This window comes from Leucoraja erinacea, chromosome 4, assembly GCF_028641065.1.
Source record: "Leucoraja erinacea ecotype New England chromosome 4, Leri_hhj_1, whole genome shotgun sequence".
NCBI lineage: Eukaryota > Metazoa > Chordata > Chondrichthyes > Rajiformes > Rajidae > Leucoraja > Leucoraja erinaceus.
In genome coordinates, this window is record NC_073380.1 from 59,130,096 (window position 1) to 59,155,124 (window position 25,029).

General features: G+C 49.3%; 2 protein-coding genes across 2 annotated transcripts in view; one reads left to right on the forward strand and one right to left on the reverse strand.

Annotated features, from left to right (window-relative positions):
- Nucleotides 1-3,786: 3,786 nt before the first annotated feature.
- On the reverse strand, nucleotides 3,787-23,715 carry psmg2 (proteasome (prosome, macropain) assembly chaperone 2). The gene is made up of 7 exons (XM_055634365.1): nucleotides 23,547-23,715; nucleotides 16,522-16,693; nucleotides 15,560-15,618; nucleotides 13,333-13,451; nucleotides 10,157-10,330; nucleotides 7,848-7,968; nucleotides 3,787-4,140 (listed from the first exon to the last, which is right to left on the reverse strand). The coding sequence occupies exons 1-7, from the start codon at nucleotides 23,607-23,609 to the stop codon at nucleotides 4,048-4,050; spliced, it is 801 nt and encodes a 266-aa protein (XP_055490340.1). The 5' UTR covers nucleotides 23,610-23,715; the 3' UTR covers nucleotides 3,787-4,047.
- A 458-nt stretch (nucleotides 23,716-24,173) lies between these two features.
- Nucleotides 24,174-25,029, forward strand: part of cep76 (centrosomal protein 76) — a 43,089-nt gene continuing 42,233 nt past the window's right edge. The window contains exon 1 of the mRNA XM_055634364.1: nucleotides 24,174-24,351. Within this exon, the coding sequence (XP_055490339.1) occupies nucleotides 24,289-24,351 (63 nt within the window). The 5' untranslated portion in view covers nucleotides 24,174-24,288. The remainder of the gene's footprint in view (nucleotides 24,352-25,029) is intronic.

Consider the following 25,029-nt stretch of genomic DNA (forward strand, 5'->3'; position numbering starts at 1 on the left):
CCCTTGAACCCACCCACCGTTCTGTAAAATCAAGGCCAATCCCAATGTAACTGCAATCCTTTCACCACCAGGCGTATCCAGAATTCTACCACTGCCTGGAAAATAATCAAAGGCTCAACTAGCACTGAGAAAGAGAATTCCAGTCATTGTTATACAGGAATTTTCCTGAACAGTCTGTGACCCATAGCGCCGTGGCCATAGCTCTATGTGTAATGCCCATAGCGCAATATTTAACTCCCGTAGTGCTCCAGCTGGTAGCGCTATTTTTAGAACTCATAGCGCTATAGCCGACAGCTCTTCATATAAATTCCCACGCATTAAACTAACAGTGCTCTGTTTAAACCTGGAGCGGGACAGGCAGCGACTCTGGGGAGAAGGAATGGGTGACGTTTCTGGTCGAGACTTCTTCAGACTGAACTGAACTCCATATTTAAAATCTGTAATTAACAACACAAAATCGTTAATCCGTATTCTAATTGCATTTCCGTACAAAATACGGAAAATCTGTGCTGATTGTTTTCTATCAGATTCAGATTCAGATTCAATTTTAATTGTCATTGTCAGTGTACAGTACAGAGACAACGAAATGCATTTAGCATCTCCCTTGAAGAGCGACATAGCAAACGATTTGAATTAAAAAAAAAAAAAAGTGTCGGGGGGGGATGATTGGCAGTCACCGAGGTACGTTGTTTAGTAGAGTGACAGCCGCCGGAAAGAAGCTGTTCCTCGACCTGCTGGTTCGGCAACGGAGAGACCTGTAGCGCCTCCCGGATGGTAGGAGGGTAAACAATCCATGGTTGGGGTGAGAGCAGTCCTTGGCGATGCTGAGCGCCCTCCGCAGACAGCGCTTGCTTTGGACAGACTCAATGGAGGGGAGCGTGGAACCGGTGATGCGTTGGGCAATTTTCACCACCCTCTGCAGTGCCTTCCGGTCGGAGACAGAGCAGTTGCCATACCATACTGTGATGCAGTTGGTAAGGATGCTCTCGATGGTGCAGCGGTAGAAGTTCACCAGGATCTGAGGAGACAGATGGACCTTCTTCAGTCTCCTCAGGAAGAAGAGACGCTGATGAGCCTTCTTGATCAGAGTAGAGGTATTGTGGGTCCAAGAGAGGTCATCGGAGATGTTGACTCCCAGGAACCTGAAGCTAGAAACACGTTCCACCTCCGTCCCGTTAATGTGGATGGGGGTGTGCGTGCCGCCTCTGGACTTCCTGAAGTCTACAATGAGCTCCTTGGTCTTCTTGGAGTTAAGGGCCAGGTTGTTGTCAGCGCACCATGCTGCTAAGTGCTGGACCTCCTCCCTGTAGGCCAGCTCATCGTTGTTGCTGATGAGGCCAATCACCGTTGTATCATCTGCATACTTGATGATGGTGTTAGTACCATGTACAGGTGTGCAGTCATAGGTGAAGAGGGAGTAGAGGAGGGGGCTCAGCACACAGCCCTGTGGAACGCCGTTGTTCAGGGTGAGGGTTGAAGAGGTGTGCTTGTCTAACCTCACAGACTGGGGTCTGTTGGTTAGAAAGTCCAGTATCCAGTTGCAGAGGGAGGGGTCGATGCCCAGGTTACCGAGTTTGGTGATCAGTTTTGATGGAATAATGGTGTTGAATGCTGAGCTGTAATCGATGAACAGCATTCTTACATAAGTGTCTCTGTTGTCAAGGTGGGAGAGGACGGAGTGAAGTGCCGTTGAGATGGCATCCTCCATACTCCTGTTCTTGCGATAGGCAAACTGATAGGGATCCAGTGTGGGGGGTAGGCAGCTTTTGAGGTGTGCCAGGACCAGCCTCTCGAAGCACTTGGTGATGATGGGGGTAAGTGCAACTGGGCGGAAGTCGTTGAGGCTTGCCGCAGTGGAGTGTTTTGGCACTGGCACGATGGAGGTGGCTTTAAGGCAAGTGGGGACAACTGCTTGGGCAAGTGACAGGTTGAAGATGTCAGTCCAGACGTCTGTCAGCTGCGCAGCACAGGCACTGAGCACGCGCCCGGGGATGCCGTCAGGGCCAGCAGCCTTACGTGCATTAGTCCTACTCAGTGCCACGTACACATCGTAGGGGGTGAGTGTGAGGGGTTGGTGATCGGCAGGTAGCACAGCCTTGATGGCTGTCTCTAGATTGTCCCTGTCGAAGCGGCCATAGAAGTGATTAAGCTCCTCAAGGAAGGAGGCGTCGCTGGATGTGGGGGTGATGTTGGAGGGTCTGTAGTCCGTGATGGCCTGGATGCCTTGCCACATGCGTCGGGGGTCGGAGTTGTTGTTGAAGTGCTCCTCAATCCTGAGCTTATGGCAGTGCTTGGCCTTCCTGATGCCCCTCTTCAGGTTAGCCCTGGATGAACTGTAGGCTCGAGCATCGCCTGACCTGAAAGCGGTGTCCCGTGCTTTCAGCAGTAGCCTGACCTCGCTGTTCATCCATGGCTTCTGATTCGGGTATATGGTCACCTGTTTGAGGGAGGTGACACTATTGATGGTGGAGTTTATAAAGTCCAGAACAGAGGATGTATAGGAATCAATGTCCGTGTGAGAATCAAGGGTGGCCTGGGCTGCAAACCTATGATATCACATATCAAAACTATGTTATGTGATGTTTTGTGATTGGGTTAGGGAACTGTCATTTAATGTTTGTAATCCTTATTGATAATTGGCTTGTAGGGGTTGCCCCTCCGTCCACCATATATTTCCGTGCCAAGGGTCTGCAAGGGTATAAAAAAGGGGAGAGCACATTGGGGTGGCCAATCTTCTGAGATAGTGCATTGAAGTGTGCTAATCTTCTGGAGTTGTTCTATTCGCACGCGGCTGATGGGCTCGAATGAGTAGAGACAAGGATCGGACCCACGGTATTGGACTAGGTATTGTATTGGTGTTGTGCAATAAAGAGAGTTAGATTCCAATGTTTCGTATTCGGTGTTTGACTGAACCAGACTAGGGGGGGGTAAGATTAGGACCGGAATTACAGTAGCATAATGAATTCTGAAGTGTACAGACACATCCTATCTGCTCAAGTTCAAACAAATGCCTCAAAACTCATTCGCAGGCAGTTCATTCTACAGCAAGAGAATGATCCCAAACATACTGCTAAACCAACAAAGGAGTTTTTTCAAAGCTAAAAAATGGTCCATTCTTGAGTGGCCAAGTCAATCACCCGATCTGAGCCCATTTGAGCATGCCTTTTATATGTTGAAGAGAAAACTGAAGGGGACTAACCCCCAAAACAAGCATAAGCTAAAGATGGCTGCAATACAGGCCTGGCAGTGCATCACCAGAGAAGACACCCAGCAACTGGTGATGTCCATGAATCGCAGACTTCAAGCAGTCATTGCATGTAAAGGATATGCAACAAAATACTAAACATGACTACTTTCATTTACATGACATTGCTGTGTCTTAAACATTATGGTGCCTTGAAATAGGGGAACTATGTATAAACACTGCTGTAATTTCTACATGGTGAAACCAAAATGTATAAAAATGGCCTTTATTAAAATCTGACAATGTGCGCTTTAACCACATGTGATTTTTATTTCTATTATAAATCTCAAATTGTGGAATACAGAGGGAAATAAATAAATGATGGGTCTTTGTCCCAAACATTATGGAGGGCACCGTATCAGTCATATCAGGCCAAAAGCAGGATTTCCTTTTGAAATGCCCCTGTCCACCAGTCAGGATTCAACTTATCTGCTGCCTGTATTACACATTTTTATATTTGTATGTTAGATGAGTATTGATATGCTCCAATTCAGTCAACATTTATGAACACTATCAATAACAAAGTTTTTTGGCAACAAAAATACTATTTAAAAATATTTTTTTAATTAAAGACCAAATTCACACAAATAAAAACACAATATCTATTAGTACTTCTGGAAACTCATTTCTTACATAACCAAGTATGTGCTGCAACTGTAATTTACTGAGCCTTTAGTGAACATCGCCCCTTCACATCATCATCTGTGAAAATAAGTCCTCAACGCAGAATTTAAAATCTTTCTGTCATGAAGCCACCATCGTTTTAAAGGGTAATCCACACTCAACTTGTTGGATCTGCAAGATCAGAAGAGCGCCGGTGGAATGCCACTGCCAAATAGTAATCGCCAAGAACTTGGAATCTTCCACTGCGGCTGAGACATGGGCTGCTGATCATTCTGAAGGGGAGAAGCATCATCATTAATGAAACAGTTCCATCCAATCAATATACAACAGAACAACAAATCATTCCCCATTTTGAATTTAAAAATGTTAAACCAATGTTAACTAACAATCCAAAGACCACTGACTCCAAGATTTTATCTGTTGAGGCAGATATTTTTTCCCACTGCTCATCCAACACAAGGAATGTTGTGCTCTTAGTTCTTAGAATTGAAAAGGCAGCATTAAATTTCCAAGCATTAGCAAAACAAATGCACTACCTAGTAGTGACAGGATAAGTTTGACAGTTGACAATTAGGATGAAGCATTCTCAAAGAGTGGATGACAACGTGATTCATTTCAAATGAACAGAACTCAAATAAATAAATAAATAAATAAAGTTGGTGGGTTCAGTAACATTCAAGTTCTGAAAGAAACAGTTGCCAACAACTGGAAGTAGAAACGTTATCACATTCATCTCAAAACCTCAGCCAAAAAAACTGTGATATACCTAACCTGCATTAATTTTGCTGCGTGTTATCTAGTAATGTATTTACCCCATCCCAACATCTTCTCAAGATAAGCAACTGTCAAATAAATGAGATCCAACATTGAATGCAAGACAATGGAAAATAATGCAGATAGAAACATAGAAAATAGGTGCAGGAGGAGGTCATTCGGCCCTTCGAGCCTGTACCGCCATTCAATATGATCATGGCTGATCATCCATGATGTGAAAGTAGTATGCTCACGTATTATAATGAATGAATGAATGAATACGTTTATTGGCCAAGTATTCACATACAAGGAATTTGTGCAAGGCAAATTATAACAAAGGGAGAATAAAGAAAATATGCAAACGGCACAGATTTGCCCGAGTAAATAGCAATAAGGCGAGTTGAACAACAGTTTAAATGGCTCCACTATTGGAAGTTTAAATCTATTTTACTTCAAAATGGAAAGATATGTTGAAAATGGTACAGGATTTGAAAGTGTTGAATTATGAGGACAAGTTACATAAAATGGGCTTATACTTCAAAGTTAGAAGGGCAAAACAAAGACCCATATTAGTGAATAGTATGACTTAAGGGGCTGTCCCACTGTACGAGCTAATTCAAGAGCTCTTCCGAGTTTAAAAAAAAAATCGAACTAGAAGTAAGCACATAGAATGTACGGAGTGGGGACGCTCGGGATGTCTCTTAGCGGCTCGTAACACTAACAGCAGGTACTCGGGAAACGCGGTAAGCTCGGGAAGACTCGTGAAGATTTTTCAACATGTTGTAAAATGTTCACGAGAACCCAGAGTACCTACGAGCAGCCATTACTGTAATTCTCGGAGTTCGAATCAGGGGAAACTCGGGAGAGCTCTTGAATTAGCTCGTACAGTGGGACATCACCATAAGAGCATGTTACCAAATGGGTTTCAAATGGGTTCAGGAACAAGAGAAATGAAGTATAAGCAAGTTGAATTCATAATCAGGTTAAGACAGAGAAAAAATAAGACTGAGAAATGAACCAAAAAGAGTGAAAAAAATACTATTTTTAGAAGATTTTTAAATCTGTAATACTGCTGTAAGAACAGTTTAGAATGTTTTCTTTCTGGTCTGCAAAAATTGATTGTGCATGCATAAAAAAAGGTTTCATGCGCCATTAATAAGCCACCAGCTTTCAGCATAATTTCATGACAATTGTGTGCAAATCCGGCAAATTTTAATGAAAGTCAAGTAATGAAGTCAAGTTCAAGATGCTATTCATGCAGAGAAGCAAAATTTGCAATTTGCGCAGCATCTTCCATGCCCAGAGCCCAGAGCTAGCGTGAATATCTCCTTCATAAATGACACAAGCCACACCTCCATTATTGATTTCTTGGGATGTGGATATTGCTTGGAGACAAGCACAATTTACCCATCAAAATGATGATAATGAGGCACCTTCTTGATCGGCTAAAATCCTCCTTGAGAAGGTACTCCCAGTTTTAATGCGTAGAGCACTCCAAATTTTAAACCCAACAACAATGGAAGAATGTGATTTTATGCATTTCATACAAAGCACTCACTTCATACTCCAACCACATGTACTGGTGGTAAAACAAATTCAAATATCCTGCAAGCTATCAGGTTTGTTGGGGCTGATCTCAACTGTAGAGTGTTCTGTGTACGAACCTGTGTTTTTTGAATCATGGAAAGGCTTAGGTAGTGAATTAGCCCCCTGCCTCTGACTTCCTCCTGGGGCCATGTTCTTAAGTTCTAGGAACAAAATTAGGCCATTGGACCCCATCAGGTCGACTCTGCCATTCAATCACAGTTGATCTATCTATCTTAACCCCAATACGTCTGCCTTTTCCCCATAGCCCCTGACACTCGTACTAATCAAGAACCTATCAATCTACACCTTAAAACACAATTGACTTGGCCTCCACATCCTTCTGTGGCAATGAATTCCAGGTTCATTACCGTGACTAAATAAATTCCTCATCTCCTTTCTAAAAGTTACGTCCTTTTATCCATGTAAATCCATGTAAATCTATTACTGGTCCAGTTGGGTTTCTGGTGAACAGGAACCCCAGTGACCAGACGGTGGGGAACTTACTGATGGTAATGCCATTGAACATCAAAAGTTAGGTGGCTAGATGGGATTGGTCATCACTTGACATTTTTTGCAGGGACAATGTTATTTGCCACTTATCAGTCATGTTGTTAATGTTGTCTGCCTTGCTGTGGGCAGCCATAAACTGATTCTTATGCTGAAGAGTTGCAAATGCATCCCTGCACTTGAAAGGAAGGTCATTGAAGCAGCTAAACATGGCCCAGAATACTCTCCAGATGAATTCCTGCAGAGATACCCAAAAGCTGAAATGATTGACCGCTAACAACCATTGTGCAGAGAGTGACTCCAACCATTGCAGTATTTTCCTCTTAAGTCATACAGCATGGAAACAGGATCATTGGCCTACCTTGCACACACTGACCAACATATCTCATTTATACTAATCCCACCTGCCTACGTTTGTCCCGTATCTCTCAACCTATCCTATCCATGTACCCATCTAAATGCTTCTTAAACATTGAGATAGTACCTGGTTTAACCACTTTCTCCGGCAGTTCTATATACCCATCACCCTTTGTGTAATAAAAAGTTACCCTTGAGTTCCCATTAAATGTTCCCCCCTCACCTTAAACCCATGTACTGTGGTTCTCGATTCCCCTACTCTTGATGCCACCAATTTCAGTTTTACTGTTGCAACATTTGGTCAAATATTGACCTCACCTTAGGAATTCAGCTCTTCATTTCACAATTAGACCCGATTGTGATGAGGTCAGAACGCTAAAGGTCCAGGCAAAACACACTTTCCATCAAGCTGATGATCAGAGAGAAATTAGGAGTGGCCCTGCTTTTTCTAGTTGGGATACATATACAATCTACCACCCAGTTTTTGGGTAGATGCCAGTGTTGTGCCTATCAGGGAACATAAGATTTGAGCAAGAGTAGGTTGTCCTGACATTCAAAGAAGCCATGGCTGACCTGCCCCAGGCTTCATCTCCTCTTGTGCCCAAACCCTTCCAGAAAGATTTTTTTTTTTTACTACATGCAGTGGCCTTGTATGAGAGGACAGCATTCTTTAAACTTAAATATTTGTCAACACAAAAGTAACAAATAACACATTGCAATTGTTGATAATGTGCACACAATCTTGTGAGTCGTAACTTGCAGCTACACCACTTACTGGTTTTGCTATTAGCTGGATCCACTCATTCAGGAAATTGAGAAGCTTCAATGCATCTGGAATATTATCCCCTTCGGAACAGAAAATAAGCAGCACTGCCAATGGGATACCTTCAGCGCAACTGGATAACGAGAACAACCATGAAAATCAGCACAAGCTGCAGGAATATTTCATCTTGCTGCAGATTTATTTGTTCTAACCAAGTAAAGCAGCCCTTTAATCATAATTAATACCATGTTTAGCAGGCCAAAGAGGCTATTTGGAACTGTCAATATTCCCTCTTGTAGGAGTTTGAATGTGGTAGTACCCTTAAAAGGTTTTGTAACAAAGGGCTCCCTCTGGTGATCCAGCTGGGAAGTGCCCCAAAACAATGCAGTCTTGAGCGCACATTACAGCACAGGAACCTTCAGTCTACCTTCAGTCCACAATGTCTATGTTGAACACAATGTCAATTATATTAATCTCCTCTGCTTACACGTGATCTATATCCCTCCATTTCTAAATAGAAGAGAGACCACCATTAACATCTTGCTTTCTATAAATTCCTGACCTAATGGTCAGGAGCTCTCGAAGGCCGAAAAACAAAATCTCGGAGGACCTCCGTTTCCACCAAACTTCTTGCCAAACTTAGCTTAATGGGAAAAGGAATGGGTGACGTTTCAAGTCGAGACAATTCTTCTTTCCTTCTCTCCAGAGATGATGCCAGTCCCGTTGAATTACTCCAGCATTTTGTATCTATCGACGGTGTAAAACCAGCATTTGCAGTTCATTCCTACACATGAGAACATCCTGTCAGACAGAAGCCAAAACCTCTGACAATTGGCGAAAGAGACCAAAGTCACGACAAAAATGTAACCCCTTCTTCATTAACTGCAGCTACTGACATGGGCTGAATTAGGCTATAGTCCTAGTGCTCTTTTCAACTACTTTTCAGACCACTGCAAGGATTACATGTTTCTAAAACATCAAAAGTCTTCAATCACTGAAAAACAGCTTTACCTCTCTCAAGTCAACTACCTCTGAAATATCTATTTTAGTGTCAAACATGTACAAATTCTAAATCATCCAAACCTGACCGGCACTAGACACCCCCCCCACAGTGCACAAAGCACAAGCTACAGAATAACTCAGTGGGTCAGGCAGCATCTGTGGAAAGTCGATGAAACATGACCTGTACCAGACTCCTCTCCTAACCAAACGAACCCACAATGTAATAAAAATGTCACCTGTCCATTCCCTCCACAAACATTGCCGGACCCGCTGAGTTCCTCCAGCAGCACGTGCTTCGCTCGAGATTCCAGCATCTGTAGCTCCTCATGTCTCCCTCTCCTCATTATGTGGTAGCATTCCTTAACTGTGCCTACAAATCTGTTGTCCATCTGTGGCATCCTTGCCCTTCAACCCATTGACTGGTATCCCAACCACCCTTCTCTCTCAGTTTGAGAGATAGGAATGGAGCACTTTATTGTCACATGTGACAAGGCACAGTGAAATTCTTTGCTTGCATTATGCAAATAGTCACCACATACAGTGCTGACATAGTTACAAAGTACCCCAGCCGGCTCCTCCTTTGTCCTGCCCCCTCCATGCCGGGTCCTCCATTGTTCTTCATACAGCAAGGAAGCAGTCCCTTTGGCCCTTCGAGTCGATGCTGACCTTCGATCGCCCGCTCACTTTCCTTTGGTTAGCACACAACAAAGGCTTTTCACTGTACGTCTGTACACGTGACAATTAAACTCAGCTCAACACTCTCCGCGACAGCTTGAAGTTCCTTTCGTATTTGGAGATTTTGCACAAAATCCTTTTAATTCACTACTCTGTCTTTGCAAGTAGACACATTGTCTCAATTAAGTTGTTGTTCACCTCTCCTAACCCTCCTGGCCAGATTCCCAGTTTTCTTCAAAAGACCCTCTGTGTAAAATAAACCTAGGAGTGTTGAGAATATCTTCAGCAGCCAGAACACACTGCGCCTTTCCAAGTGTGAACGTCTCAAGAATGCAAGTTAATAACTTATGATTTACAATTTTACAAATTAATCTTTACAATCAGAAACGACAGAAGATTGTACCAGTCATTGGCATGGAGATCAAAGATCAGTAAACATTTAGAGAGAGGCTGCCACACATTACCAGAGACCTGGGTTTAACCCTGATTTCGGGTGCTGTGTGGTGTTTGCATGTTCTCGCTGTGACCGCATGGTTTCCTCCGGGCTCCCACATACCAGACTTTGTAGGTTAATTGGGCTCTGAACCTCTCTCAGTGAACACTGTTAGAACTCAGTTTCAGCACTTTGAATTTATATCCCCTACCTGTCAGTATAGAGTGACTTTGTGATCCCTCCGCCTGGGATAGAGAGCTCTTGTTCCACCTCGCTGATTCCCGGGAAGGCTGCCACCTTTTCCATTTCTTTCCATTTGAGGATCTGGAACTCATTTTCCATGATGTTCTGCAGAGCAGGCGTTGCTAAATATCGTAGTGGAGTGCTGTGAAGATGGAACAGGTTCTGAATGAAGAAGGGTCCCAAACCAAAACGTCACCTATCCATGTTCTACTGAGATGCTACCTAACTCGCTGAGTTACTCCAGCACTTTGAGTCCTCCACAGATTTTGAAATATTTGATCCGCTCCATCCTCTCAGATATTCCATTTTGACCTTTGCTTACCCGACTTTTTCTGCTACTTAAAATTTGTTCTACTTATAACTTCAAAGTTCTAATACAAGATCAGACAAACCATTAATTTTTGCTTTTCCTTTCATAGAAGTTGGAAGACAATTTTAAATTCTATTCAGCATGACAGCATTTTAAGTTTCACACAGATTTTTCATCTAAATTCAAGCAGCAATCAAATGCTAATTTTCACGACAGTGACAACGTTTGATCTGCTGCCCCAGAGACCCAGGTTTGATCCTGACGTCGGGTGGTAGTGTGGAGTGTTTGCAGACTATCTCTGTCTCCGTTGCATGTTCACCCTGCGTAAATGATAACATCTATCACTTGCCAGGCATTTACCCGCCCCACCTCTCGTCCAGCTTTCTCCCCCCCATCTCTTCCCACAAGACAATCGACTGAAGAAGCATCCCGCTCTGAAATGTCATCTATCCATGTTCTCCAGTGATGTGGCCTAGCCCGCTGAGTTACTCCAGCACTGTCCTTTCCAAACAAAACATTTGGGGTTCACAGACAGGAAGGTTTTGGGAGATATGGGCCAGGGCCTATATGCCCTGCCACAGAGGGCAGTGGAGGCCAAATCACTGGTTGGATTTAAGAGGGGGTTAGAGTTCTAGGAGCTAGTGGAATCAAGGGATATGGGGAGAAGGCAGGCACGGATTATTGATTGGGGACGATCAGCCATGATCACAATGAATGGCGGTGCTGGCTCAAAGGGCAGAATGGCCTCCTCCTGCACCTATTTTCTATGTTTCTATGGGACTAGCTTGAATGAGAATTCTTGGTCAACGCGGACAAGTTGGGCCGAAGAGCCGGTTTCCATGCGGTGCGACTCTACTTGGGTTTACTTTCTTCAGATCCTGATCTAGGCCCTAGAACTCTGGCAGCTAGTCAAGCAACCTTGACTATTGGTTAAGATGTGGTAGTCTATACTACCACATCTTAACCCCTTAGCTGCATTGCAACCTCTCCCCACCATCACCTCTTCTGAAGGTTCAAAATTGATAAACTCTCTGAACACTTGTAATTGCAAAGGTTTCTTACTAAAAGCATTTCTATCCCCAGTTTGTTCTAAAAAAAAAAGTCAGAACTGAATAAGTCAACAAGCCATAAACATCGTTGCAAGGTCAGGTTTGTAGGATTAAATGTTTCTCATGAACTGTGACTGCAATAGCAAAGCAGAAATGTATTACTCAGATAGTGACACCAGGGCACTGAGCAGATAACAGGAATGGGCAGAGCCAGCATGATTTACCAAAGATAAAATCACATTTGACAAATCTGTTGGAGTTTTGAGGTTATAACCAGAATAGATTTATGGAAAACAGGTGTTGCATATTTTTACAAGTGCTCACAAAAAAGAGTTCTCATCAATAAACAAAAATACAAGGTAGATATTATCTGAAAAATTATTGAGTGTTGCCGTATTAGCCTTCAGGGTTAAAACTGAACACCAAGAGTAATTGAAACGGTGCAAGAACTTAAAACTATGTTGGAGTTCCATAATAACATAGGCATAGATAGGGTAGACAGTCAGCACCTTCTTTCCACAGGGTGGAATATCCAACATTAAAGGGCATGTCTAAAGTTAGTTTAGGTGTCTCCTATTGTGTCTTGTGTGGGGGGTGGAAGGGGGGTCCGCTTTCGGTCAGCTCCTCAACAGAGAGGTGACTTTTTCCATGTCGCCTCCATCGTGGCCTAACAGCATGGATTGGAGCGGCCTTTCCCGGAATCGGGCCCGGAACATCAGCAGCAGGCGCAGCGTGGACTTTTCCATCGCGGAGCGGGGCAAACCCTTGCCGGGGGTTGTCAGAGAGGAGTGCTCCGATCGCTGGCCCGGTGACTTTGACATCATGAGGCTGTGGTCTGCGGAGCTTCTAGCCGCGGGCAGGGCATGGACTTACCATCCGGAGTCTGGGATCCCTTGCCGGGGATCGCCAGAGAAGAGAGCTCCGACCGCCGGCCTGCGGCCTATAACATTCTGAAGCCGCGGTCTCCGGTAGGAAAGTGCCAATTCGGGACCTCCAAGCCGCGGAGTGTGTTTCCGACGTCGGAGGTTTGATCATCCCGACGAGAGGGCCTGTACATCGGGCCGTCCATAGCAGCGACTACGGAGGGGTTATGGCCCCGACCACCGGTGAACTAAAGAGGACTGGCTAAACCATGTTGCCTTCCACCACAGTTCAGAATGCTGTGGTGGATGTTTGTGTTAAATCTTATTGTATATTGTGTGTTCTTTTTAAGTGTATCGCTGCTGGCAAATTCATTTCACTGCACCTTCGGATGCATGTGACGAATAAAATTCTACAGAAGGGAGAAATGTTTCATGGAGATGTCGGGGGCAAGTTTTTTTTAAACAAGTTCAAGTTCAGCGGAGAGGTGAGGATCTGAAACACAATGCCAGGTGTGGTGATGGAGGTAGATAAGATAGTAGTATTTAAGAGGCTTTTAAAAGGCACATGGAACTGCAGGGAATGGAGGGATAAGCGTCATGTACAAGCAGATGAGATCAGTTTAACGGCATCATATTAGCACAAACAATGTGGGCCGAAGTAAAGCGCACAGGAACAGGCCCTGTTCTATGGTCTATGTTCAAAACCATTTTCCTATCCAGAAATCCAGACTTTTAAGTCCTTTTGGAAAGAATGTCACCCACACCCTTCAGAATCCAGCCGGAGATGTAGTGAAGCTGCCAAAGTCCTTGCTTGGATCAGAACTGAGCTCCAAGGCTCAGGATACTGTTCATCCACTGAGCCTACTGAAGGTTAATGTTAGCGTTCCCAAGTGTTAAATGTTATGCAAGATGCCAAGCTTACCCAACGAGCTGCTGGTCAACACGGTGATGGGCAAAGCTGCTGGACAGGACAACAACCCGACTGAACTCGCTCTCCTTAATCCACGATAGAATCTGCTGTCGGAATGAGCGCTGTTTCCCCTACAAAAGGCAGCAGAAACACTGGCTGCAACATCAACATTTCAAAAGGAAACAGGTCAATTTACACATGCACACTGGAGTTTTGTTTAGTTTGGAGATAGTGTGGGAACAGGCCTTTCAGCCCAGAGTTTGCATCGATCAACGTTCACCTGTTCACACTAGTTGAATGTCATCCACTCCCTGCACACTAGGGGCAATTTACCTAAGCCAATTAACCTACAAACCTATACGTCTTTCAAGTGTGGGAGGAAACCGGAGCTCCCGGAAAAACTCATGCAGTCACAAGGAAAATGTGCAAACTCTGTACAGATAGCACCGTAGTCAGGATCAAACCCAGGTTGATTTCTCCAATTTCAAGTACCTCCTCCATTCCCTCTCCCTCTCCCACCCAAATTATCCTACTAGTTCCACTGTTCACGCCCTTGTATCCCTTCATTATCACCTCTTCCCAAGCCAACAATGCGTCATTATGGGCTCCACCTTTCTTTGATCATCAGTTGTCAATTTTGTGACTGACATATGATGAAAGAATGGGCCGACTGGGCTTGTATTCATTGTAATTTAGAAGGATGAGAGGGCGTCTTATAGAAATAGATAAACTTCTTAAGGAATTGGACAGGCTAGATGCAGGAAAAATGTTCCCAATGTTGGGGGCGTCCATAACCAGGGGTCACAGTTTAAGAATAAGGGGTAGCCCATTTAGGACTGAGATGAGGAAAAACGTTTTCACCCAGAGAGTTGTGCATCTGTGGAATTCTCTGGCCAATTCACTGGATGTGTTAGAGTTAGATATAACTCTTAGGGCTAATGGAATCAAGGGATGTGGGAGAAAGCAGGAACAGGGTACTGATTTTGGATGATCAGCCATGATCATATTGAATGTCAGTACTGGCTTGAAGAGCTGAATAGCCTACTACTGCACCTATTTTCTGTGTTTCTCATATTTCACAGTGTCATTCCTTCTCAGTAGGGTCCTGACTCTAAACATCACCTATCCATAGATAGACACAAAGTGCTGGAGTACCTCAGCGGGTCAGACCTTTTCTTACCTCCAGTTCCCTCCCCTCTACTGTCAGTCTGAAGAAGGGTCCGGATCCGACCTGAAACGTCACCCATCCTTTTTCTCCAGAGATGCTGCCTGACCCGTCAAATGTACCCTTCTTTGGGTCCAGCGATCAAAATTCAAGCACACTCTGAATTAAATGTACATCAAGTTCCTTCCTTTTGTATTGAATCCCTTCACTGTAAAGGCTAACACAGCATTTGCCTTTTTAATTTTAAAAAAGTTTAAGGTAATCAAATCAAGTCAATGTGGTCTAATGAAAGGCAAATTATAGTTGACAAATTTGCTGAAGTTCTTCAAAGGATGTTGGGAACAGGGTCGATAGAGGGAAACCTGCATATGTGGATTTCCAGCAGATTAAAGAACAAGGTACCACGTAAAGGGCAGGTGCACAAGGTAAGAGTCCATGGTAGATCTCTTCTCAGAGAGGGTGGTGCATCTCTCAGATTATAATTTAAATCAGACAGAGCATCACTTAGAAGCAGTGGAAAAAAGAGAAATTATTGTAAATTCATCCACAAAGGGGAGACATTTCTCTATTATGGATTTCACAGATTGATAAATGACAATATTTTGGAATGACCTTTGCCAGACAACTGATTGCTTCATTTTTCAGTTATTCTTAATGTGGAGCTTGGATCTCAAGACAAAAATGATAGAAAATAACGTAATTTATTGGTGTGAAAGGCTTCTGAAGTTTAATCAACTCCAATTAGTCACTCTGGTGTCCTTGGGTTTCAAAGACTTGGTAAATGTATGAATGCCATGTTTCACTCGGTATACATTAAAACTAACCCTTTGAATCAAAACTACTTTTTTGTTCAAATAAGTCATTTGGGGTGTCTCTTAGGCCCCAATTCCATATTGGTGAACAGTTTCCTGTAGATTTCAACAGATTGAATTCAGCAAAGACAAACAACCTTTCCGATTATATCAGAAGAGTCTCAACCCGAAACATGACCCATTCCTTTTATCTAGATATGCTGCCTGACCCGCTGAGTTATTCCAGCATTTTGTATCTTTCTGATTTTATAGCTCTAAATACCTGAACAATTGGCGATCGGATCTGTAGGACAGCCAACTTCCGGTCTGCCGATGCATAAACTGTTAAATGAAAATAGCAACACATGAGGCTATCGTTTTTATAGTGAGGTTTTGAAATTATAATCAAATTATTTTCAAAAATAATTTATGCTCATAAAGTAATCTAATACATTTGAAAGAAATGACCAGTTATTACATTCAACTACCTCACAAATACACTATTTCTCAGCAGCAGAGACTTCCACATTCAGTAGAGTCTGGAAATCTAAATTTAAAAAAGAAAACGTTTAAAATACTCAGCAGGTCAAGCAGCATCTGTGGGGAGAGAAATGTTTTAGATAAACGTTCATAAGATTCAAGATATGCTTAGTTGTTCATTCAGATTTGTATTTTTATTATCACATGACATGTCACAGTGAAATTCTTTGTTTTGTACACAAGGTACGCAGAGTCGCTATGTATAGGGTGCCAACAAAGTTACAAAGCATTCGGGCCGCCCGGAGCGGCGACAGCGAAGGGCTCGGGAGGCCCTGACCACAGGTGAACATCAGGAACATTAGAGGAAGATGACTGACTTTGGTGCCTTCCCTCACAGTGGGAAACTTTTGATTCTGCTGGGTGGGAATGTTTTATGTTGAACTCTATCATGTGTTGTGTTCTTTATTTTTATTGTATAGCTGTATGGTGATCACACATTTCACTGTGCCAACTGGCACATGTGACAAATAAATGTATCTTGAAGTCCCAATCAAAGTCATAGAGCAGAGCTGATCTTTGGTCCCAATGGGGCCTCTTTGTGCTCAGCAAGAAATTTGCCCCAATGTCGGTCTTCCTTTTCATAATCTAAAAAATGTATTAAAATATCCAGAATTTCCAGTTCTCCAGGCACATTACTCAAACTTTTACATTAAAATCGGCCACAATCTCTTTGCTTTTTTCAATGCAGAAAGTTACTCCACTCACCCTCACAGCTGGTGCACATTTCTGAAGAGTTCTCAGAAGTCGTTGCATACGGATCGTTTCCCACCACTGGTACAAGGCCATCACTGTGGATATAACCGACCCGTGGCAGACCAAGTGTGGAGATGATCAGATCCACTGATAATTGGCCAACATTTCCCACAGAAACAACTGGCTGCAACCACAAAAGATCAGTTCACCATAACTTTGAAAAACAGCGTATTATGCAATTACTTTGGAGCCAAATCCTAATTACTCCTTAACCTACACTGCCCCCTCACAAAATGATAGATATTGTTATGGATATCATTAGACTCAAGCCCAACGTATATGGCTCCATGAAAAGTGTGTGAACAAAGACAAAGACTATAGGAACAAGCCATACAGCATGGAAACAGGCTCTTCCTCCCCACTTACCCACAGTGACCAACATGTCCCATCTACACTAGTCTCACCCACCAGCATTTGGCTCATATCCCTCTAAAACTGTCCTCTACATGCAACTGTCTAAATGTTTCTTAAACTTTGGCCCAGCAGTCATGGACTAGATGCTGGGGTCACACTTCCCAGGAACATCAGAAAGGCAGATCTGTCGGTGACGTTCCTGTGGCTGACATTCCTGTACTCGCCTGCCCTCTCAGAATCCATGGCACTTGCTTGAAAAAGATAGTTCTCAGTGTCCTAACTAATCGTTTTTCCCACCAATAAACAGCACAAGGTTATCAGGTGATCTTGGAGGCACGAGAGACTGCAAATGCCTGAATCTTGAAAAAAAGGTGCTGAAGGAGCTCAGCGGATCAGGCAACATATGTGGAGGGAAATGGATAAGTAATGTTATTGGTGGAACCCTTTACTTTTTTCTAGATTAAAGATACTGCATAGAATCAGGCCTTCACTCTACACCAGCCATCAATCACACTAGTTCTGTTACTCCACGTTCGCATCCATTCCTCTCACACAAGAGGCCAAGCTGCACTTCTTTGGGTGAAACCCACTCAGTTACAGAGAAATGTGCAAATTAACCATTAACATTTCGTTAAACTAAACTACACTCCACACAGAACACACCCGAGATCACGATCAAACCCAGGTCTATTGCACTGAGGAGGTGGTTTTATCAGTTGCATCAATCCTTCTGTAATCTAATCATATGCAGCGAAGTAGTGTTTAGCTTGTAATTACATCTTTCCGAGCCTTGTGCACAGTTCCAGTTGCTCAACAATAAAATGCGAGTGCAAACACAGTCCTCTTTGGCATATTAAACTGCACACTACATTACATGTGCTTCTTCTTTCCTCTTTAGTTCTCAGTTGTGGACAAAGGACCGAGTTTCACCTTGCTGCTCCTCTGTCATTTCCTCCACAGATGCTGCCCACCTGCTGAGTAGGTGAACTGGAGGAACAGCACCTCAATTTCGCTTGGGCAACTTACAACCCAGGTGTATGGTGATTTCACTCATTTCAAGTAACCCCTGCATCCCCTCTCTCTCTATTCCTCTCCCACCTGGGTGGTCATACTAGTTTCAATGTCATCCTGGTGAGCTTCATTGTCTGTATAGCTCATTAACATCGACCCCACAGCCAACAATAGACTATTGTGGGCTCCACTTTTCCTTGATCATCTTACTTTATTGCATATATTTCATTCATTCTATATCTCTCTACATCACCGACTATATCTTTCGTCTGCTCTCCCCTAACTCTCTGAAGAAGGATTTTCAATCCTAAACGTCACCTCTTCCTGAGTTACTCCAGCATTTTGTGTCTATCTTTCCTCGAGCTGTTGGTCTCTGCTGATGACCTCAAAAGGTGAGATCTTGCTGTGTAAAAGACCGCCAACCCTTTCCCACCGCGAGTGGGGATGCAACGGGCGCTGCACAAACACGATCGTATCGAGGACGGGGTGAGGGGGAGAGGACAGGGTGAGGTGGAGAAGAGGGGTGAGGGGGAGAGGAGGGGTGGAACAATGGGTGAGGAAGGTTGGGGGGGGGGGGGGGGGGGGGGGAGGTGTTTGGGGTCAGGGTGTGTGGGGAGGGGGAGGCAGAGGTCCTCAGCGGGGGTATATATCGACCATGACCAGGAGGGGTGAGGGTCTGCAATAGACCAGACATTTTGATAGAAATACAACAAACACTATTCAGAATTCAAATGATGGGGCTTACAGTCATATTTTTATGGGTACCAGCACACATTGGCATTAGAGGAAACGAAATGGCAGATAAGGTAGCAAAAGAGGTAACAAAAAGAAGTAAGATTGATTTAAGTATTAACATAGGTAAAACTGAAATCAAAGACATTATTAAGCAAAGACTGAAGGAAAGATGGCAAAAGCAATGGGAGGAAGAGCGGAAAGGACGGTGGTTCTACAGAGTCCAGAGGAAAGTGGGAGAGATGAGATGTGCAGGAAAGAACAGAGAAGAGGAGACAGTGATTTCAAGAATTAGATTTGGACACACTGGTCTGAACAGTACACTTTTTGTAATGGGCAAGCATAATACAGGCAGATGTGAATACTGTGGGCAAGAGGAAACGATAGAGCATGTCATTGTACATTGTGAGAGGTATGAGGAGGAGAGAGAACGGATGAGTGAGCAGTTCAGAAAAGAAGGAGTACAATTTGATTTGGTAGATATTTTGCAAGGGAGTTCAAATAAGTGCTATCAAATCCTGATGCTTTTTCTTAGGGTAACCAATTTGTTCGGAAGGATATAGGTTATTAGAATATGTAATGGTGTTGTTTGATCCACACTCCATGCCAGTTGGTGGCGGTAATGCACCAAAAAAGTTGTTTGCCAACCGCCAAAAAACACTATATAGAAGAAGAAGGGGTGAGGGTCTGTGAGGTGGTGTTTCTCGGCCGGGGTGTGTGTGGGGGTGTGTTTGTGTGTATATAATGTATAAGTAAGAACTGCAGATGTTGGTTTAAATCAAAGGTAGACACAAAAGGCTGGAATGAAGCAGCAGGTGAGGCAGCATCGCTGGAGATAAGGAATGGGCGAGGTTTCGGATCGAGACCCTTCTTCAGACGGATGTATATGAAAATGATCAGGAGGGGGGGTTGGGGTGGGGTGAGAGGAGTGGGTGAGGGGGGGTGGAGAAGGTGCGGGTGCTATCGGGGGTGTGGAGGGAGGGAGGGGGTGAACGGGCGGGGGGTGAGGGGGTGTGATGGGGGGGGGAGGGGATTGAGGGGTGTGTGGAGGGGGGGGGGGAGGGGATTGCGGGTGTGTGGAGGAGGGGAGGGGATTGAGGGTGTGGGTGAGGGTGTGTGGAGGGGGGGAGGGGTTGAGGGTGTTACCAGGTGCATATATAATATAACGTATATTGACCATGACCAGGAGGGGGTTGAAGGGAAGGAGAGTGAGGTGGTGAAGGGGAGGGGAGGGGAGACTCTGTCTCCAAAAGTGCAGAGGTTGGATTTCAGAATGGAGAGGAGACCGGCTGAAATGGATCTGAGGGACCGTGAGGGTTGGTAGGGGGAGAGGAGGTCAGTGAGATCGGGGGGGGGGGGGGCAAGTGGTTGAGGGCTTTGTAGGGCGAGGACCAGGATTTCGTAGATGATCCGGTGGGAAATGGGAAGCCAGTGAAGTTCTTTGAGGACTGGGGTGATGTGGTGCCAGGATTGGTGTGGGTAATGAGTCGGGCGGATGCATTCTGGACCAGCACGAGGATGAGGGGAGAGGGTGAAGGGGTGGTGTGGAGGGGGAGGGGGTGTGTGGAGGGGGGGTGAGGGTGTGTGGAGGGGGGGTGAGGGTTGTGTGGGGGTGAGGGGGGGGGGTGAGGGTGTGGTGTGTGGGGGGGGGGGTGAGGGTGGTGGGTGGGGGGGGTGAGGGGTGTGTGGAGGGGTGTGAGTGGGGGGGGGGTGAGTCGTGTGTGGAGGGGGGGTGAGGGGTGTGGGGGTGAGTGGGGGGGGTGGGGGGGTGGGGGTGTGTGGAGGGGGGGGTGAGGGTGTGTGGAGGGGGGGTGAGGGTGGTGTGGAGGGGGGGGGTGAGGGTGTGTGGAGGGGGGGGGGGGGGTGTGTGGGGGTGAGGGGGGGGGGTGAGGGTGTGTGGAGGGGGGGTGAGGGTGTGGGTGGGGGTGAGGTGGGGGGGGGGTGGTGTGTGTGTGGAGGGGGGTGTGTGGTGGAGGGGGTGAGGGGTGTGAGAGGGGGGTGAGGGTGTGGAGGGGGTGGGGGGTGAGGGGTGTGAGGGGCGGGTGAGGGTGTGAAGGGGGGTGAGGGGTTGGGTGGGGGTGGGTGAGGGTGTGGGGGGGGTGAGGGGTGAGGGTGAGGGTGTGTGGTGGGGGGGGGTGAGGGGTGTGGGGGGGGGTGGGGGGGGGTGTGGGGTGGGGTGGGGGGTGGGGGGGGGGTGAGGGGGGGGGGGAGGGTGTGTGGGGGGGGTGGAGGGGGGGGGAGGGTGGGTGAGAGGGGGGGTGAGGGTGTGGGGAGGGGGTGAGGGTTGTTGAGGTGGGGGTGAGGGTTTGAGTGTGGTGGGGGGTGAGGGTGTGTGTGGGGGGGGTGGGGGTGTGTGGGGGGGTGTGGGGGTGTGTGGGAGGGTGGGGGGGTGGAGGGGGGTGGGGGGACGGGAGGCGGGAAGGGGGGGGGGGGGGAGGGGGTGGGAGGGGGTGTGGGGGAGGAGGGGGGGAGGGTGTGAGGGGGGGTGGGGTGGGTGAGGGTGTGGGGGGGGGGGTGGGGTGTGTGGGAGGGGGGGTGGGGTGTGGGGGGGGGTGTGGGGTGGGGGGGGGGGGGGTGAGGGGGGGGGGGGGGGGGGGGGGGGGGGGGGGGGGGGGGGGGGGTGGGGGGGGGAAAGAAAGTGTGTTGGGGTTTGTGTGTGGGGGGGGGGGGGGGGGTGTGGGGGGGGGGGGGGGGGTGGGGGGGTGGGGGGGGGGGGGGGGGGGGGGGGGGGGGGGGGGGGGGGGGGGGGGGGGGGGGGGGGGGGGGGGGGGAGGGGGGGGGGGGGGGGGGGGGGGGGGGGGTGAGGGGGGGGGGTGTGTGGGGGGGGGTGGGTGTGTGGAGGGAAGTGGGGGGAGGGGGGTGGAGGGGGGTGTGGGTGGGGTGTGAGGGGGATGAGGGGGAGGGTGTGTGAGGGGGGTGAGGGTGTGGAGGGGGGGTGTGAGGGTGTGTGGGGGGGGGTGAGGGTTGTGTGGAGGGGGATCGGGGGTGGGGGGTGGGGTGGGGGGGGGTGTGGGGTGGGGGAGGTGGGGGGGAGTGGGGTGAGGGGAGGTGGGGGGGTGGGGGGGGGGGGTGGAGGGTGTGTGGGGGGGGTGTTGGGGGGGGTGGGGTGTGTGGAGGGGGGATGAGGGTTGAGGGTGTGTGGGATTGAGGAGGGGGGGGGGGGGGGTGTGGTGGAGGGGAGGGGGGTGGGGTGTGTGGGAGGGGGGGGGTGAGGGTGTGGGGGGGGGGGGGTGGGGTGTGTGTGGGGGGGGTGTGAGGGGGGGGGAGTGGGGTGGGGGGGGTGGGGGTGGGGGGTGTGGAGGGGGGGGGGGGGGTGGGGGGGTGAGGGGGGGGGGGGTGGGTGTGTGGGGGGGGAGTGTGGGGGGGGGGGGACCCGGAGGTGGGTGTGGGGGGGGGTGAGGGTGTGTGTGGGGGGGGGGTGGGGGTGGTGTGGTGGAGGGGTGGGGTGAGGAGGGGGGGGGGGAATGAGGGGGTGTGGTGGGGGGGGTGAGGGTGTGTGGGGGGGGGGTGGGTGGGTGGAGGGGGGGGAGGGTGAGGGTCGTGTGGAGGATGAGGAGGGGGGGGGAGGGTGGTGTTGTGTGGAGGGGGGGTGAGGGGGGGGGGGGTGTGAGGGTGTTGGTGGGGGGGGGGGGTGAGGGTGTGGAGGGGGGGGGGGGTGAGGTAAGGGGGGGAGGGGGGGGGTTGAGGGTGGGCTTTGGGGGTGGTGGGGGGAGGCGGGGGGGGGGGTATGAGGGGGGGGGAGGGTGTGTGGAGGGGGGGAGGGGGGTGGGGGGGGGGGGGGGGGGAGTGTGGTGAGGGGGGTGGGTGAGGGAGGGAGGGGGGGGGTGAGGGTGTGTGGAGGGAGGGGTGGGGGTGTGTGGTGGGGGGGGGTGGTGGGGGTGGGTGGAGGGGGGGTGAGGAGGGGGGGGGGGTGGGGGAGAGAGGGGGGGTGAGGGTTGTGAGGGGAGGGGGGTGTGGTGTTGGGTGGGGGGGGAGGGTGGGTGGGGGGGGGTGAGGGGGGGGAGGTGGGGGTGAGGGTGTGTGGAGGGGGTGAGGGTGTGAGTTGGGTGTGGTGGAGGGGGGGGTGGGGGGGGTTGAGGGGGGGTGGGGTGGTGTGGAGGGGGGGTGTGAGGGAGTGTGGAGGGGGGGGGGTGGGGGGGGTTTGGTTGTGGTGAGGGGGGGGGGGGGGGTGGGTGAGGGGGGTGGGAGGAGGGGAGTGAGGGGTGGGGTGAGGGGGGGTGGGGGGTGAGGGGGTGTGGGTGAGGGGGGGGGTGAGGGGTGGGGGGGGGGGTGTGGGTGTGGAGGGGGTGGTGAGGGTGTGGGGAGGGGGGGATGAGGTGAGGGGTGTGTGGAGGGGGGGAGTGGGGGGTGGTGTGGAGGGGCTGGGGGGGTAGTGTGGAGGGGGGAGGTGGGGGGGGTGAGGGGGGGTGGGGGGGGGGGGTGAGGGTGTGGGAGGGGGGGTGGAGGGGGGTGTGAGGGTGTGGGGAGGGGGGGGTGGAGGGGTTGAGGGGGGGGGGGGTGAGGGTGTGATGAGGGTGTGGGGGGGGGGGGTGAGGTGGTGGAGGGGGGGTGAGGGTGTGGAGGGGGGGGGGGAGGGTGTTGGGGGGGGGGGGTGTGGGGGGGTGAGGGTGTGTGGGGGGGGGGGAGGGAGGGTGTGGAGGGGGGGGTGGGAGTGTGGGGTGGGGGGGGGTGTGTGGAGGGTGGGGTGGGTGGGGGGGGAGGTGGGTGGTGGGGGGGGGGGTGTGAGGGGGGGTGTGTGAGGGGGGTGTGAGGGGGGGGGGTGTGTGGAGGGGGGGTGTGAGGATGTGTGAGAGGGGGGGGTGAGGGTGTGAGGGGGGGGGGGTGAGGGGTGAGGGGGTGAGGGGGTGAGCGGGTACATATATAATATAACGTATATTGACCATGACCAGCACGAGGCCCCGCAGGTTAACGGCGGCCCCGCGCGCCACGAACAGCGGCGACATCCTGACGACCCGTCGCTCCCTGATGACGCGCCCGCGGTCCTGTCATTGCACCCGGCGACCTCAGGCTATCCGGCGCCGCTCTGGGCCCCTACTCCCCCTGCCTGACGACATTTATTCAGGGGCTGATATGCAGGTGAGATTCAGGGGGTGATTCTGTACGGATTTTATCCCGAGGGTGTATTTGGGTTAATTTAAACTAAACGAATCAATCAGGCGTTGCAAGCGGCGGTTCCCGCCCGGTTTTGGCGCCAGTTTTGAACGCGGAGCGAGACCACGCGACGGTTGGGAGCGGCGGGTCCTGACGTCACGTGAGAGTGACGCACGGGGGGGCAGTGACGTTAGCGGAGGGGCGTGGCTTGTGCAGCGGCGAGCGTTTGGGGGAGGGGCCTGATGACGTCTGACCGACGTGTAACTTCGGCAGAGGGGCGTGGTCTCTGGCACGCCGTCGTGCGATTGGTGAAGGGGGTTAGTGACGTCAAAGCGGAGGCCTGTCTTGGGGGATATGGGCGGGGCTTGATGACGAAGGGCCGTGACGTGCGGAGGGCGTGGCCTCAGGGGTCGACGATGTCAGCGGGGGCGGGGCCTGTTGGCCGTGGAGACGCGGTGGAGCCGCCGCCGCCGCCGCCTCTCCCGCCCAGAGCCGCCGCTACACCCGGGCAAAGGCCGCGCGCTGGCTGGCATGGCGCTGCCGCCCGAGAAAGCCTCCGAGCTGAAACAGATCATTCGCAACCAGCTATCGCAGGTGAACCCGTCCCCCGATGCTGCTGTCGGCCGCCTGGCCGAGCCTGGGGTCCGCAAGAAAAGTGCCAGAGGGACTGGGGCAAAGTTCTGGAAACTCACAGCGGCTCAGGCAGCATCTCTGGAGAATGAGGGCTGTCTGTCCCGCTGAGTTACTCCAACCTTCTCCAGATTTTGTCTAATCATGTATATAACGATGTAACAAGTAGAATGGATAAGGGAGAGCCGGTGGATGTAGTGTATCTGGACTTTCAAAAAGCCTTTGACATGGTCCCACACAAGAGATTACTGTGCAAAATTAGAGCACTTGGCAGACAGGAAGCAAAGAGTAGGAATTTACGGGTCCTTTGCAGAATGGCAGGCAGTGACTAATGGGGTGCCGCAAGGCTCAGTGCTGGAACATCAGTTATTTACAATATATGTTAACTATTTACACAAAGTAATTACATGTAACATCTCCAAGTTTGCCGATGACACAAATCTGGGTGGCAGTGTGAGCTGCGAGGAGGATGCTATGAGGTTACAGGGTGACTTGATTGGGTGAGTGGGCAGATAGATGCAATATAATGTGAGTTTATCCACTTTAGTGGCAAGAACAAGAAGACAGGTTATTATCTGAATTTTCTGTCAGATTAGGAAAAGGGCAGGTGCAACGAGACCTGAGTGTGCTTGTACACCTGTC

Coding starts and splice junctions, on each gene's coding strand:
- psmg2 (XM_055634365.1), bottom strand. CDS start 23,609: ATGTCGCCGCTGTTCGTGGCGCGCGGGGCCGCCGTTAACCTGCGGGGC. Junction 15,619..16,521: donor AATGTGCACCAGCTGTGAGG/GTGAGTGGAGTA, acceptor TTCATTTAACAG/TTTATGCATCGGCAGACCGG. Junction 7,969..10,156: donor AAGTCACTCTATACTGACAG/GTAGGGGATATA, acceptor CTCGTTATCCAG/TTGCGCTGAAGGTATCCCAT.